At 40.5% G+C, this 15,204-nt stretch overlaps 2 protein-coding genes and 1 long non-coding RNA gene across 3 annotated transcripts in view; 2 read left to right on the top strand and 1 right to left on the bottom strand.

The window, feature by feature from the left end:
* The window catches only part of adam8b (ADAM metallopeptidase domain 8b), a 30,088-nt gene that overhangs the window by 13,919 nt on the left and 965 nt on the right, over positions 1 to 15,204 (top strand). The gene's annotated exons all lie outside the window — the stretch shown is intronic.
* The window catches only part of LOC117465106 (inhibitor of nuclear factor kappa-B kinase subunit alpha-like), a 25,104-nt gene continuing 15,024 nt past the window's right edge, over positions 5,125 to 15,204 (bottom strand). Inside the window, exons 21-22 of the mRNA XM_034107998.2 lie at positions 11,977 to 12,076; positions 5,125 to 6,867 (exon numbers count right to left, since the gene is read on the bottom strand). Of these exons, the coding sequence (XP_033963889.1) occupies positions 6,802 to 6,867; positions 11,977 to 12,076 (166 nt within the window). The 3' untranslated portion in view covers positions 5,125 to 6,801. The remainder of the gene's footprint in view (positions 6,868 to 11,976; positions 12,077 to 15,204) is intronic.
* Positions 12,605 to 13,716, top strand: LOC139435798 (uncharacterized). The gene is made up of 3 exons (XR_011644992.1): positions 12,605 to 12,634; positions 12,882 to 13,046; positions 13,404 to 13,716. It is a non-coding gene; the product is annotated as an uncharacterized lncRNA (long non-coding RNA).

Genomic DNA, 15,204 nt, shown 5'->3' with positions numbered 1-15,204 from the left:
CAAACCAGCTCCTCCTCCCGTACCTCCAGTCAAGCCTAGCCCCCCTCCTGCTGCCAGAGTCAAGCCTAGCCCCCCTCCTGCTGCCAGAGTCAAGCCTAGCCCCCCTCCTCTGCCCCCAGCGAAGCCACAGACATTCAGACTCACATGAAAGTCTCAAGCTTCACTAAAGCAGAAAAACCTCCAGCACAGTCGTATATATGGAAAAAGAGCGATCCTTTTTGGGTCATATGTGAGTCACAGATTCCAAAGACGTTTGTCTTGCTGCGTCAGTGACCGCGGCTTCACCGACTGAGAATGTCTTCGATGACCAACAGCTCCACGCGGCTGTAGAAAAGTGATTATGGGGTGGAAAAAAGTCTCCATTTATTTAACTGCCGGTACAGTTGTTCTCTCCATAGCGTGGGCAAAATGGTGCACATTTGAAAATGTATATTAATATTTATTGAATGTCTGTGCAAGGGACTGTATGTGAGTAACGGGTATTTAAGTAGAATTCAATGTATTTCCATAATATCTAAATGGTGTCTTACATGCAGAGGTGGGAGAAGTACTCAGAAGTACCATAGTGTAGGGAAATCCTGCATTCAGAATGTTACTCAAGTCAAAGTATAAAAGTATTAGCATCAAAATATAGTACCAAAAGTAAAAGTAGTCGTTGTGCAGATTGGTCCATTTCAGAATAATATATATGATATGTTTTATAATGATTGATCATGAAAGTGTTCTCAAAGCTGGTGAAGGTGCAGCTAGTCTGAAGTACTTTGTAGACTGCAGGGTAGCTTGTGGATTTACTCCAGGTGGAACTAAAGTCTGATTTAACACTTGATTATATTTACCATCATTCATCCACGTCTGTGAAGTAAAAGAGTAAAAGTACACGATTGATCTCTGAATTGTAGTGGAGTAGCATTACATGGAAATACTCAAGTAAAGTGCAAACATCTCAAAATGGTACTTAAGTACAGTACTTGAGTAAATGTACTTAGGCACCTCCCACCTCTGCTACCTTACCACATTACATTAGCTATGTACATTTCGATATCATCTCAACATTATTTATTGTTCATTTTCCAAGAGGATTACTTTTAACAAATAGACAGTCAATTAAATTAGATTTAAGCCACGATCACAGGGTGCAAACAGAGCTATTTTATTTATTCTAGTTTAACTAGAATTGTTGTACAATTGAATCACTGTTGTGTTATGAGATATGAGGGGGAAGTTTTGCTTATGTATATACAGTCTCTAAACTGCATCTAAAGCCAGTCTGTGCCTTCTACAAGAGTCATCTTTGTGCATCACTTTGCAGTGTACTTCACAACCTGTGTGAATGGCACACAGATGACCTGTGTGCGGCTGAAACACTTACAGCTGCAAGAGAAAGTATGTGAACCCTTTGGATCCTCCACACATAGCGTCGTGCGTTCCTTCCAAACAACTCAGCTCTGGTTTCATCCGTCCACAGAACATGTTGCCAGTAGTGCTGTGGAACATCCAGGTGCTCTTTTGCAAACTTCAAACATGCAGCAATGTTTTCTCTGGACAGCAGTGGCTTCCTCCCTGGTGTCCTCCCATGAACTCCATTCTTGTTCAGTGTTTTACGTATCGTAGATTCGTCAACAGAGATGTTAGCATGTGCCAGAGATTTCTTTAAGTCTCTAGCTGACTCTCGAGGATTCTTCTTCACCTCATTGAGCATTCTGCGCTGTGCTCTTGCAGTCATCTTTACAGGACGGCCACTCCTAGGGAGAGTAGCAACAGCGCTGAACTTTCTCCATTTAGAGACAACTTGTCTCACCGTGGCCTGATGAACATCAAGGCTTTCAGAGATACTTTTGGAACCCTCTCCAGCTTTATGCAAGTCAGCAATTCTTAACCGTAGGTCTTCTGAGAGCTCTTCTGAGCGAGGCATGGTTCCCATGTGGCAATGCTTCTTCAGAATAGAACATTCAAAACTGGTGTATTTTTTATAGGGCAGGGCAGCTTCAACCAACACCTCCAATCTCGTCTCCTTGATGGACTCCAGGTTGGCTGACTCCTGACTCCAAGTAGCTCTGTCTTTAGCCTCGGGGTTCACATACTTTTTCCACCCTGCACTGTGAATGGTTACGTGGTGTGTTCAATGAAAACATGAAAACATATTGTTTGTGTGGTATTAGTTGAAGCAGACTGTTTGTCTGTTGTTGTGACTTAGATGAAGATCAGAACACATTTTATGACCAACTTATGCAGAAATCCAGGTCATTCCAAAGGGTTCGCACACTTGTTCTTGCAGCTGTACGTGCTTCTTTGTTTGTCTCCAGTCCTGAGGGTGTGTGTGACGGGGCCTCGGGGAAACACTGCATGTAAATGAATATCATTTTGAATGAATTCCTATGTAAAGCTTTATTTTCGCAACAAATAAAGTGCACTTTATATAAGTATGGTTATTGTGTGGATTGCATAATGATGAAGTTATATTTTTTCTCAATGAAGTCTGTGGTGGGAGCTTTTCTGAGCGTCTCTCATGAGCCCAGAAAACGCGTCGGTTAGTCGTGTATTCTGGTCTCAAGTGAGAACAAGCGAGTCAGACTGAGAGCGGCCATCATCTTGGTTTCCTGTTCGGCTTCTCAAACAGCTGACACAAAGGCCGATGGGTCGTTTGTTCCCTTCTAACAAGCTCCGAGTTCTCGTGGGAAACAAACTAAGAACATTTTGAGTGAAATAGCAAAAAGAGCCTGAAATATTATTACAGACATTCATGTTCCCCTGAGGGTGACTCCTACTGACTTTAGGGATCCTCTGACTTTCCCCTTAGCGTTTACATTTGGGGTTTTTTGTAAAATGTTTCGACCATTATTGGATGTATTGCCGTTACATTTTTGGTTAGACATTTGTGTTTCCCTCAGGATGTACCGTAATTACTTTGGTGACATTTCATCTAGCAAAACCACGAGGTCACAGTAGCCATTTAAACACGTTCATAATATTCCTATTCCGCTTTTGGCTAATGACAATTACTTTCCAATTACATTACCGATTAAATGCAGCTGTAAATACTTCAGTTAACATAAATCACCCCATTACAAACATACTGCGTGAGACAGAGACAGAAATATAAAGCTGTTCTCATGGTTACGCATCTTTCAGCCTTTGGCATAATCTACTTGTCTAACTTGGAAAATGCCTCTTTGGAAAAAGGCCTGACTCAGATTATGCCATTTAGATTACCCGTATCAAATTCGGAATAACAGCGGAACATTAGTGGCATGGAAATGTAGTTTATCCAATCATTTGACTAAATATCTGCAAATCTTGTTTTCTGCAACAAACCGAATGAATACTCAGTAGATTTTGTGGATGGATCCACCGGTTTGCCTACAAAGGTACATCATCCCTGCAGAACTCGCACAGAGGCTGTTCCATAAGTTCCTGAGTGAGCAGATCTCCCACACTCTCCAGTTGTATTCCTTCTAAGCACATGTTTGAACCTGCGGCAGGGATTTGAACCTGTTCATCCTAAAGAGCATTAGAGGTCCAACTCTGAGGCTGCTGATCAGGTCAGGCTCAGTCCAGTTCACCCCCACGCTGTTGGATGGGTTGGAAGTCTGTGCAGAAGAGCCTAGTTCTTCCAACCTTAGACTGCTTCCAACGCAGAACTGGGAAGATATTTCAAAACCGCTGAAAATGTTGAAGATGTTTTTTTTGAGGCACGAGGAGGGAGTTGAGGAATGTAGGCCCGAGCAAAGGGGAGCTCGTCTGATTGGCTCTGAATCACAACCTAAGCAGCTTGTAAACCAGCGCGCTTTACAATGACTGTGGTTTGTTCTACAGCGAGGCTCTGTCTCGGCTTGCTGCTCTCAGATCAGTTACTGGACTGAATCCAGCGGACGATATGCAGTGACATCATCCGCCTTGAAAGGGGATCTGGGCGTTTAGTCTAACATGCAGCCATGTGTTTGTTCAACCCACAAGAAGACTTTCCAACGACGCCATGATGTGTCTTTTCTTGTTCTTCCATGTTTGATTTAGCTTCAGTTTCCTCATGTCTCAGACTCCGTCCTAAATAATGTCTAAATAACAAGATATGACTGATGACAGCTTGCTGGTTGAAATGTTTCTGCCGCAGGAGAGAGCAGACAGAGTGACGGAACATGAGTTTCATGGTGTTAACCCTCATGACAAATCACTTCCACATGTTGTTAAACAGCTGAGGCTGAACGGGACCAGAACCACTTAAAGACTGGCCGTGAGACGGAAGGAGTCTCTGACGCACTGTTAATCACTCACTTTGAAGGCCAGAACAAAGCCGAAATTGTTGACTCAAATCCTCAAATAGTTTCCAGCTTTCTAAGAGCAGGAGTAACCGAAGTGTGTCACAGTTAGAAACCCATCGAACAGAGGTAACAGCTGTTGTTTCTCACTTGTGTCCATGTAACGTCCTTATGAGTCAGAAATAAAGGAACTCTCACTTTATTCTGGGACATTTTTAACAGAATCCATAAAGGTGTTTTATTTCAGATAAAGATAAATGGTGTTCTGTCTGAGCATCAGGGGTCAACGTATTCTTTACTTGAGTAAAGTACTTGGAGATATTACCGTGAAATAGAATGGCCAATTTCTAAATAAAATACATGATGTTACTAGATTAAAATTGTGATGTTTAAATGTGTTTAGTTTAATGTTGCAGATGTTATCAAATCAAGCTCGACACAAAACATTTGACACCGGATTAAAGTATATAATTTATATACAAAAAAACGAATACATTAGTTATTATAGAAGATATCAGTTATGTTTGCCTGATTCTGCGTCACATACATAAGAGCAGGGGTGCTTTGAGCTTGTTGCTAACACATGCTAATGTTTTGCAGGTATGTTTACCATCTGAAGTTAGCATGCTAGCGTTCGCTAATTGGAATTTGCCACAGGGTCCAGCTAATGGCAGCACGATTGATTTTTCAGGTATTTGGTCAAATAAAATAAAAAAGGAAAAAACAGTATTTCTTTTTTTACACGATGGTGTTAGAAGATGTCTTACGGAGTCACCAAAGTGATTAGAATTCATTCCGAGAGGGTCAGGAACGCCTGCACAACATTTCATTAGGAATGTCTGGCATCAAAGAAGAAACAGTGCACTGGAAACAGCTTCATGCCAAAGTCCTTTTATTGTATTACCAGGCAAACATTTGATCTTTGTACAATGACATTTAAAAAAAATTAACATTTAAAGACCGATGGAAACAAATACTTAAAATGGAAAAATAATTGAAGAATTGAGTTACTTAAATACCAAGAAAATATATTTATCCACATCATAAATACAACTCAGAGGGTTTACTTGTCTCTAGCCCGAAGTTACCACCTGACTGGAACTGCAGTACATTCAACTATTAACCATCCAGGCTCCAATCACTCGCCCTGATCTCACTGTGGGTCAAAGGTCGACTTATCTCCATTGTGTTATGGAATCCACACGGTGTCCCACCTTATTGTACAACGCCGCGTTCATGTCAGAGATAAAATAGTCCGGCCCAGAGTTAAAAGCATTCGTTTATTCAATGAGTTTAAGCAATAAATGCCTAATGTACCTACCCTAATGTCTCTTTGAAACGTTACAGTCATCTGAAAGTAGTCCCATTGACTATTTATAAGTGTCAAATACGGAATGACAAACTCATACTTTTTTGTCAAATGTCAGAAGATATTAAACTACGCTCCTTATAGTCTTTTCTAATAATTATTATTTTTGTGACTGAAGCCACTTAAAGATATTTATTTTTCTGTAAGACATGAAGCTACAAATCCTCACATTGGAGATTGTATTTATATAGTATCTATTATTTAATCCTTCTTTGAAATGTATTTCTGTCCCATTGTTTAATTTGTGCCAACCTGATTGGAAATACTGAACATTTTGAAAAACGTCCAAATATTATTTATGATCATGAACTTGGCGGTGTTATGAACTTGGCGGTGGTTTGCCCTTTCTAAACGCTTTAAGTAGCATTTGCCTTTTACAGATTTGATTGAGATTTGTTTCAACATCTCCATGGAAACTAAACATGTGTAGCTGTGCCCTGAACGCAGCATTATAATCCAGTGAAATAAAATGTGCACATAAATGAGACATGACACTTATCTGGCAGACAATTCAAAAGACATGTACAGTATGGACAGTGTATATACATGATGGCCAGCCACGTCTGTCACATACATCATGACAAAAGACTTCTGCCTATGATACAGAACATTTAAAAATAATACTCAAAATAACATTTACAGAGTCTAAACCCCAGACTGTGCACAGCCACATCTATCAAACTGACTATGAGCGACATTAATAACAGTTTGTAAATCTTTCTTGGCAGCCTGGAAGCTTTGCCAAGAGGATACACGGGAGTATCAAAGTGCTGTTTGCTTGATTGTGATTTCCTCCTCGACACCCCCCCCCCCACTGCGACCTGTGTTTTCAGGCACACTATTGAACTCGCTCCCAATAGATCCTCCTCTTTTTGTTACACGACAGCAACAATGTGTTTCAGATGTTTTATTTATTATGATGTGTATTGTGCAGCAAAAGAAAAGAGTAGAGGACACGGCTTCATTGTTTTTTCTCATATAAAAACATGAATCCACCAAAGAGACGACGGAGTGTACGGACCGAGCATGAGCGGGATCCGTCTGGAGAGTTTCTTTTAAAGACAGTCGTCCTGAGTCCATGAACAATGTTGTTGTGTTCTCTGGTCTGCTCGGTGTTAGCAGCGTACAGTCTGTAGTGTGACACGGAGCACAGGCGGGTGGGAAGACGCGACTAAGCACTTACGCATTTCTCTTTTTTAATTTTGTTGTTAAAGTTTCGTATTGAGTCCAGCTCCAGTCTCGGTCCTTGAAAGAGCAAAACCACCAGGTGTTAAGAGTCAATATATATAAAACACACACACACACACACACACACACACACACACACACACACACACACACACACACACACACACACACACACACACACACACACACACACACACACACACACACACACACACACACACACACACACACACACACACACACACACCACACACACACACACACACACACACACACACACACACACACACACACACACACACACACACACACACACACACACACCACACACACACACACCCACACACACACACACACACACACACACACACACACACACACACACACACACACGGCCCCTCCCCGTCGCTATATTACGTACAGGGTACCCCTTTCCCGTCATTTTCTACGGGCAGGGCGTCCCATAGACCTTCATTGCGGACACAGCGGACCCCTTGCCCGTCAGGCTTCTACGGGCAGGGCGTCCCATAGACCTTCATTGCGGACACAGCGGACCCCTTGCCCGTCAGGCTTCTACGGGCAGGGCGTCCCATGGACCTTCATAATGCCTATTTTAAGGTTCATTTGGCCATTAAAATGCGTTTTGATCTCATTGTATGCGAGTAATGAGTTTTTATTTCTGATTATTTGTGCAGTACATGTACATGATGTTTAGTTTGCTAGTTATGACGAAGATTACCTTACGTCTGTGAGGAAAATACACGGGGCTCAGAGCCTCGTATTTTTAAAATCTTTTTTTCCTTCTAATTTATTATTCTTTTCAAAATAACACACTGTTATTTACTCACCAATAACACACAATTATCCTTGCTTTTATTTATTGGTTTAATTCCATAATCTCGGTCTTTTTTGGTGTCCGTCAGGAACTGAATTTCAAAATAAAAATAACCGGAAACAGACGTAGGCCTATAAGGGACATTTCGAGCATCATTGCGATTGTCAAAATGTTTGAGTTTAGGATGGCACTACACTACACTACCCAGAATCCCCAGCTATCGTTTAGGACTACAGTCCCCGTGATTACTCTTCAAGGTCTGGGATTGGATGTTGGAGTGGCAGGTTACAGCGTCAAACAGCTGTTTGAAATGGAACGAAACCACGCCAGACTATCCAAAACTGGAATCGAACGCCCCCCCCAGAACTACACACTACACTATTGTGTTTCGCAAAATGTTCTATGGGACGTCTCTACTGAACGTTTTCGTTTTTCCCACAATTAGAAGTTGCCAGTATTAAACACATTGGTGTTATCAAATGTAAAACATATAATTAATAAATGGGTGAAAATCGCTTGTGTCCATAATGCGCAGCATCAATATATAGCATTATTATAAAACGGACAAGTCAAATCAAGCAATCTGATTGGTTCTTAGCCGTGATATACTGAGCGTATACCACGGGTAGAATTGTAAGTTACTTTTCACAACAAGTCAGTATCCCTCCGCGTCTGAGAAAAACAGTATACCGTTGGGTTGAAAAGCAAACTGCTTGCAGTTTGCTTTTCATACTGGAACAAGAAAGCAGCAGAGAAGTAACGGGGCAGAAACCCTCCTTTTTACGCAGCGGTCCAGACATACACATCAAACGGCAAAACATATTCAGTGTGCAGTTCCTTTGGCATTAGGGCAGGGATATCTAGATACTTTCCAAGGTCTGACATCATGAATTGAGCTACTTTTAAAGCAAGCAACGATGTTTTCAAATCTGTAATCAAAGAGGTCCGCAAAAATACTATCGGCCAATCAGATTGCTTGATTTGACTTGTCAGTTTTATAAATATATTTACATTTCTTCTGTTACGAAACAAACTTACAAAGCATAAAATGGAAACATTTAAGATTAACTTCGACCTCCGGGGGGTCTTACTATGGAGGAGTGGATTGAGGAGTGCCTATCTCCAGAAAAAAAGCACCTAAACGACGACATGCAGAGCTACGTGAAGAGCAGGTAGACCAACTGGAAAACAAGTACCACCACTCAAAAGTTTTCTGATGCGGGTCTTGAAACAAAGCAGAGAAATTATGACCGTTAGTGGCCACAGTTGCGAAAGCTCTCTCCAGAGCTACTGGAAGCCAAATCTCGGGGACCGAAGAAAGTGGAGCAATATTCTCACCACGCCGAGCAACAGCCTAGAACAACCTCAACAAGTAACCACGTAAGCCATGCTACTGATGCTGGACAGGTTTTCAGTGGGTGCAACATACAAATGAATGTAAATAAATAGCCAAATAATGAATCAACGCTCTCTGTCTAATATGTTCGCTAGCTGTTAGTGTTGTTGCATAGCAACCACCTCGCACTATGTTTCGCGCAGAAGGCAACGGAGGGACTATTTTATTTGGAACATCATTATTTACTAATAAAAACTATTTAAATTAGAGTGTGTATTTTTTTTTTCATATTGCCACACTTGGTAACCGTTTTATAAAAGCAATAGCTCACTTCAGGCCGTGATATATGCTCAGCTAAGGGGGTTGTCGACCCTCCGCTTCGCGTCGGGCCGAACCACGCCCCTTAGCTGTGATATAATGAGCATATACCACGGCCTGTCGTGAGCTATTGCTTAAATATACCCACATGACCGCTCATTGATACTTTGTAATTCTACTCCACTACAATTCAGAGGGTAACCTGGTATTTTTACTCCACTACATTTATTTGAGTTACTTTGCAGATTCTGATTAATGATGTGAAATATAAACAACCCTTAAATCAGACTTTAGTTACACCTGAGTAAAATTCAGGTAAGGTGATTGTCAAGTGCCAACAATCAGGAGAGATATTTGATAGTTGGTGCTTGAGAAGACTAAACATGTATCTGCATTTGACATGAATGGAAACGAGTAATAAAGTATATTAATTACTCGTTATTCTCTACTAATAGTTAATTAAAGACTATATATTATGGCTATTTTGCACATCCCTTTCAAGATTTCAAGATTTTAAAGGTGTATTGACATATCATACACAACTTACGGTGTAGTTATGAAATGAATGAAAAACTTGGGTCACAGGTCCCTCAACAGTGCATTACAAGACATCAATGTGTGTACCTCCACCATTAAACTGTCATATTCTGCACATTTCTTATTCTATCTACATACATAAGAGTATAATCCATATGTATAATATCAGTTAAAATAAGTGCTTCAACATAGTTAACATTGCAGGAAAGCAATATATTAGAAGTTAAGTACTTTGTATTTATCTGTAGATAGATACCCCCAACGTTTTTTTCTTATTTAAAAGAAGACCTTAATCTGTTATTTAATGTTTAAATAAAGGTTAATTCGTTTTTCTGTTTTGCACCTCCTCCTATTAATATCTTTGTACATCCTGCACTAAACTGTTTTATTGAAGAGATCACTTATAGTATCTTCTTGATTTTTTATATTCTATATTTCTATCACAGACCTTCTACTTTCCCCCTATGAAAGTATATGTACTCTTAATATTTTTTTAATCAAATATAACACGTAAAAACAATAATTAAATAACGTGCTTTAACCACTAGGCACACAAGGTACACACAGACACTTGTATGTACAACATCTGAAGATGTGTAGTTTTATTCATGCTTTCACATAATTTTACAGCATATTGCTATACTATTTCAGACTCAGTATTTACATTCTTACATTCAAAATTCAATCCAATTCAAATCAGTAATATCTTTAAAAACTACAAGTCCTATTATATCAGCTGTGCACCGTTATGGTGTAAATATAACCTATCTATGAATTATATCAAATGTAAAAGTCAGCCGAATTAGTGTTGATACTGCAAGGAGACGTATTGTGTGAAGAGAAATTGAGAAGTTTTTTAATTGTTGATATATTTATGATCCACGTCAAGTATTCAGTTTCGGCGGCATTTCTTCAGTTTTTCCAAAGGTCTTCTCATCAGGGCTCTCTAAATAAAGAACTACGGCATATCTGTAATATGTAATGCAGCCGAACCGTGTATTACAATGCCGTTATGTGATGACTTCCAAAGAGAAAAGCAAGAACACTCGGAATTAAGTATTATTTTAGTCTTTTCAAATGTTTTCCGGATTTCATCTAATATAAACACCAAACCCCAGCATGCATTGCGGGTAAAACATCCAATCAGCGTAGCTGAGAATCTTGGGTAATCGCTGTTAAATTCAGTTCCTGACTAACGCCAAAAAAGACCGAGATTATGGAATTAAACCAATAAATAAAAGCAAGGATAATTGTGTGTTATTGGTGAGTAAATAACAGTGTGTTATTTTGAAAAGAATAATAAATTAGAAGGAAAAAAAGATTTTAAAAATACGAGGCTCTGAGCCCCGTGTATTTTCCTCACAGACGTAAGGTAATCTTCGTCATAACTAGCAAACTAAACATCATGTACATGTACTGCACAAATAATCAGAAATAAAAACTCATTACTCGCATAAAATGAGATCAAAACGCATTTTAAAGCCAAATGAACCTTAAAATAGGCATTATGAAGGTCCATGGGACGCCCTGCCCGTAGAAGCCTGACGGGCAAGGGGTCCGCTGTGTCCGCAATGAAGGTCTATGGGACGCCCTGCCCGTAGAAGCCTGACGGGCAAGGGGTCCGCTGTGTCCGCAATGAAGGTCTATGGGACGCCCTGCCCGTAGAAAATGACGGGAAAGGGGTACCCTGTACGTAATATAGCGACGGGGAGGGGCCCTGACCGTCCGGGATGGGAGTGAGAACGTGACACACACACACACACACACACACACACACACACACACACACACACACACACACACACACACACACACACACACACGAAGGATTTGCATTGGTACATCTGTACAGACACTGAGTGTTAACATGTGTTGCTCTGTTTAGAAAGATAATAGTTTGTAAAAGTATGCAACAGTATTCCAATATTAAGACATTATTATTATTATATAGTTTATTTGTAATGAAATGGAGCCGACACTTTTCTGAGCACTGAGGAATTCCCACGCAATTTAAAAATCACAATTATGACATATTGTTCCTTGGGAGAATTTCATGCGACTGTGTGTCTTTGCTGATGCGTCTGAGTGTCAGCACGCAATAAGTGGACTTGAAAAGATGGAGGACAAAAGGAGAACTCACCACGATGCTTTTGGTCTGGTCGTCAGCGGCCTCCTGCATCAGGCTGGTCAGGTGACTGAGGTACTTCTGGTTCTCCTGCAGCAGACGGGGCGCGGCGTCGCTGTAAAGAAACACAGACAGTTCAGAGGCCTGTTCACAACTGGCGCATTTCCACTGCAGCGGGTAGCCCCGTTTAAGCGTCCTGGACCGTCCTCAAGCGGCCAGGCCAGTTTTTGGTGGCATTTCCATATAGCCTAGTACCGGCTAGCGGGTACTTTTTCTCTCTTTTTCCGGCCCCATAAAATCGTGGTTCTATCAGACCAGGCCAGGGCTGTGACGTCAACACTCGACTGCTGATTGGTCAGAGAGAATCGTCACAAGATCGCGCGCGAGATCATCCCTCGCGTCACATATATATCAAGAAGCAAGCTTGCAGCATTTTGTAAACGGAGGAGCTACAAAAATGGCAACGTCGAAGAAAAGCACACCGTGGTCGACCGAGGAGGTGACGACGTTCCTACATCTCATTGGGGATGATAAAATCCAGCGGGAGCTCGACGGAACAACGCGAAATGTGAAAGTGTTCCAGGATGTCTCTGCACAGATGTCCGAGCGCGGATTTTCGAGGACTTTCCTGCGATGTAGGGTAAACGGAACGGCTTTACTGGAGTCCCTGAAGGTACGCTCACTTCTAACAAAGAAGTCTATTTTATCCTTACATTAATGTTCGACAACCCGTGCTTTTATGGAGCCCCAAAGAGCTACATAGCTAGCTAAGGCAGATAGCCTAGGCAGATAGCCTTAGCTAGAGCTATTGTTTGCCAACACCATATGTGCCATTGTTTACGTTCAGTTTTTCTTTTCTATAGTTGTTGTTGCTATTTAGTATTGTGCTGCAGTAGTTTGTAGTCATTTTGCTGTTCTAGATGATTACATTGGGACTCGTGAGGAGGAACATTCCCGAACAACGGGTGATGGCAGTGTTCCGTCCACATCGTCAGTGAATCCAGAACGGACCCCAGCCGAAGAATCGACACCGACTTAACCACCAACACCGAGTGCCATCACGACACCGCAGCGTGTGGTTCTAGGTAAGAAATAGAAAAGGCAAAACGACTGGAATTGTTTTTTTAAACCGTGGATCATCCATCGTCAGTAATTAAAATAAGCTATACCACTGTGGAAATGCGCTGTTACAAGTAAAGTCTTAGCTCGTAAGCAGCTAGTACAGTTGTGTGTGACATCCTATCATATACATATATTTATATTCATTATCAACAGGCTGGACATAATGTAATTCACTTTCACAATCATTGTAAACATCTAGGGCCAGAACTTTCTTTAGTTCACCTTACTGTTGTTCTGTTTATACATGTTATTCTTATATCCTTGTGTTACCTGTCCTGTGTGTTTTCCTTATTGCTAATTATTATCTTATTGTCACCCAGGCAAGAGGAAACGAGGAGGAGAGGATCGGGCCCAGCAGGAACGGCACCATGACTGGGCAGCGTCTCCTCCATGATACTTCAAAAAACCTTAATAGTTATTGTACATATTATATATTTTTTATCTAGTTAATTTTTAAATGCAACATTTGTACTTCCTTGTTTATTTATTTTCTTTAAAATGTTCATTTTATATTTACAATTCCATGTATATTTATGCTGGCTGCAATTCAGTTTTACATTTTTTATTTGTATTGTTTAATGGCATGCCTTTGATACAACATTTGTATTTTTATACTGCCATCAATAAAGTACTTCTTTGACTTCTCTTATCTCTTGTTGATAATGAATGGCACCCAACATAAAAAAATCATAAACATACATGAATTTATAAAGCAATAACAAACACCATCAGTTAGGAAAAAGCCCCTTACTTTTAAGAGATTTAAAGCAAGAAATTGAGTTTGCTAGCTTGAGGTCCTCCTCTAAAACATTATTACATGTTTATTTTGTAATGGTATTAAGAATACATGATAAATACATAATACATGTAGAAATTGCTCAATTGTAATACCCTCGTTCTACTACACTCAAACACATTCCTTATATATTTTAAAGACCAAAATAAACCTATAACCCATTCAAGCAAGCTTTTAACATGTCTAGAAGAAAGATTGAGGTTATATTTAATATATTATTTTATGTTGTGGATACTTTAGTCTCCATCCATGTTTACAATTGTCCACACTATTTTACACTTGCATTTATGAATATAGTTTTGCTGTGTTTTACACTTTAGTATTTATGTTTATAGTCAGCTTTGATATTTGCTTAATTGATTAGAAAGATTTTCTTTCCATGATCTGATATTTCCTCAAATGTTATTATGGGGCAGTACTTACTGGTGCTTGAATTTCAAATATTCAATTCAGATAATATTTGTTTAAAACATTTGACAAACACATGTATATGAAAAAAAAAAAGGATTTATTTATGTTCAATACAATGAATACAATGCAATGCTTGCTGTGATCACTTTCCTTCTTGCTGTGATAACAAGCCACACACCAAGAAACAAGTAAACGATCGCTTCCACATCCTCCATTGTTGTGTGTGTTTTGTGAGTTGTGTCGCATTGAAGATGACGCCACTGCAGTTTTACCCAGCGTCGCTCCGCCCAAAAAGCTGATCGCCCCGCCTACACTGCGTTGCTACCCCAGGTCCTAAAGTGTAATGGAAATGCGCCACGGCCTCGGACGGCCAGCGAGGCAGCCCGAGGCCTGAGCGAGGACGCTTAGGGACGCTTAAACGGGGCTACCCCGTTGCAGTGGAAATGCGCCATAATAATCACATGGACCCCCCCCCCCCCATCACATGTGCAACGCAGGACACGACTGGCTACACAGAAAGGCTGCGGGAAGCAAATGCACCGCGTTACAAAAGGGTTTATAGCTGTATTGATTTGACACGGGACTGGAACAGAACACATTATCTCTGCAGCACAGGCAGTATGAGAACATAAAGAGCTTTTCAACATTAAAGCATGGAGACGTGTCCCAGGAGACACAATATAAAAACATGAACCTAAACATTTCTATAATAGGGCGCCTTTAAATACATTTACATTATAGAAAGAAATGTGTCATCCTGATTGTCTATACTATCATTGTGTTGGTCCGTACACACAATCTAAAGGCTCGTACATAATACCATGTTCAGGGTCTACGGACAGCTGCGGGCCCAGGGATATGCATTCATTTCCATTCATACGACAATTATATTTAACAAATAATCTTCATAGTGT

The sequence above is a fragment of the Pseudochaenichthys georgianus genome, chromosome 19, assembly GCF_902827115.2.
Source record: "Pseudochaenichthys georgianus chromosome 19, fPseGeo1.2, whole genome shotgun sequence".
NCBI classification, from domain to species: domain Eukaryota; kingdom Metazoa; phylum Chordata; class Actinopteri; order Perciformes; family Channichthyidae; genus Pseudochaenichthys; species Pseudochaenichthys georgianus.
Note: the sequence above shows the minus strand (reverse complement) of the source record. Positions and strands in the feature narration are given on the sequence as shown.